At 51.3% G+C, this 1,304-nt stretch overlaps 1 protein-coding gene across 1 annotated transcript in view; it reads left to right on the top strand.

The window, feature by feature from the left end:
* Positions 1-267: 267 nt before the first annotated feature.
* asf1bb (anti-silencing function 1Bb histone chaperone) overlaps positions 268-1,304 on the top strand; it is a 3,852-nt gene continuing 2,815 nt past the window's right edge. The window contains exon 1 of the mRNA XM_084460325.1: positions 268-492. Within this exon, the coding sequence (XP_084316451.1) occupies positions 384-492 (109 nt within the window). The 5' untranslated portion in view covers positions 268-383. The remainder of the gene's footprint in view (positions 493-1,304) is intronic.

Raw genomic sequence — 1,304 nt, 5'->3', positions numbered from 1 at the left:
CCTGAAACGGTTGTCAATCACTTTTTAATGTGGCGGATCGCCTTTCTCTGAGGAGAAGGGGCGTGGTGAAAAATGACGCTTGCTAGTTAGCTCAAACGGCTCCACCGCCGTTTCCCTTTTAATAAACGTTTTGCAACGTTTTGTTGGGGCTGAACTCACCCCTGGCTACACGGTGCAGCTGGCGGGAGGAAGACAGCTTTCTCTTCACTCACACACTTTACCTGTCTGCTAGACAGAACAGAGACAGTTGGGAAAGTTCTGCCTCTGTCATCCAACAACAACTCTCTGGTCGGTTGGTAGTTAGACCAGGTATATATTTCACATTTCGGACAACACGCCAATTGAAGTCAATCTAGCCGCTAGCTTGCTAGCTAGCCAACACCATGGCCAAGGTCCAGGTGCTGAACGTCGCAGTGTTGGACAATCCCAGCCCTTTCCGAAACCCTTTCCAGTTCGAGATCACGTTCGAGTGCATGGAGGATTTACCCGAAGGTGAGCATGGATCTAAGTGAGCCCCACATCAAGGTTGATTAGCTTAGCTACTAGCTAGCTAGCATAACTAGCAGGGAAATCAAGACGTGGTAGGTAGCTAAGCTGGAGCTCGTCAAGTCAGATAGATCAGGAAAATCTGTTTTTTAAGTTGGCTGTAATGTCAATATTTGGGTTTTGGCGAGCATGAACGTGATCATGAGCTAGTCTAGCTGGCTAGTCATATGAATTTGGCGCCAGGGCAGAATGTGCACAGCTGGCTGGCAACACCGTCCAGGGTCAGTGATTGGCTCTTGTTGATATTTTCGTCCTTACGGGGTGTCCCTTCCAGTCAGCTGATTGGCCGGGGTGTCCCTTCCAGTCAGCTGATTGGCTCTTACGGGGTGTCCCTTCCAGTCAGCTGATTGGCCGGGGTGTCCCTTCCAGTCAGCTGATTGGCTCTTACGGGGTGTCCCTTCCAGTCAGCTGATTGGCCGGGGTGTCCCTTCCAGTCAGCTGATTGGCTCTTACGGGGTGTCCCTTCCAGTCAGCTGATTGGCCGGGGTGTCCCTTCCAGTCAGCTGATTGGCTCTTACGGGGTGTCCCTTCCAGTCAGCTGATTGGCTCGCTTGCTCCTTGCCAAACTAGGCACGATCAATGCTCACATTAATAAGATACACGAAAACATTACCGGTATTTCACCATCATTCTCTGACTGTACCAAATAAGTAGTCGTGCCCCCCCCCCCCCCCCCCCACACCACCTGCTAGCTGATGGATTACCTGTGTGTGTGTGTGTGTGTGTGTGTGTGTGTGTGTGTGTGTGTGTGTGTGTGT

The sequence above is a fragment of the Borostomias antarcticus genome (assembly GCF_949987555.1).
Source record: "Borostomias antarcticus genome assembly, chromosome: 31".
Classification (NCBI taxonomy): Eukaryota; Metazoa; Chordata; class Actinopteri; order Stomiiformes; family Stomiidae; genus Borostomias; species Borostomias antarcticus.
The sequence above is the reverse complement of the archived record's forward strand: the minus strand, read 5'-3'. Positions and strand labels throughout refer to the sequence as shown.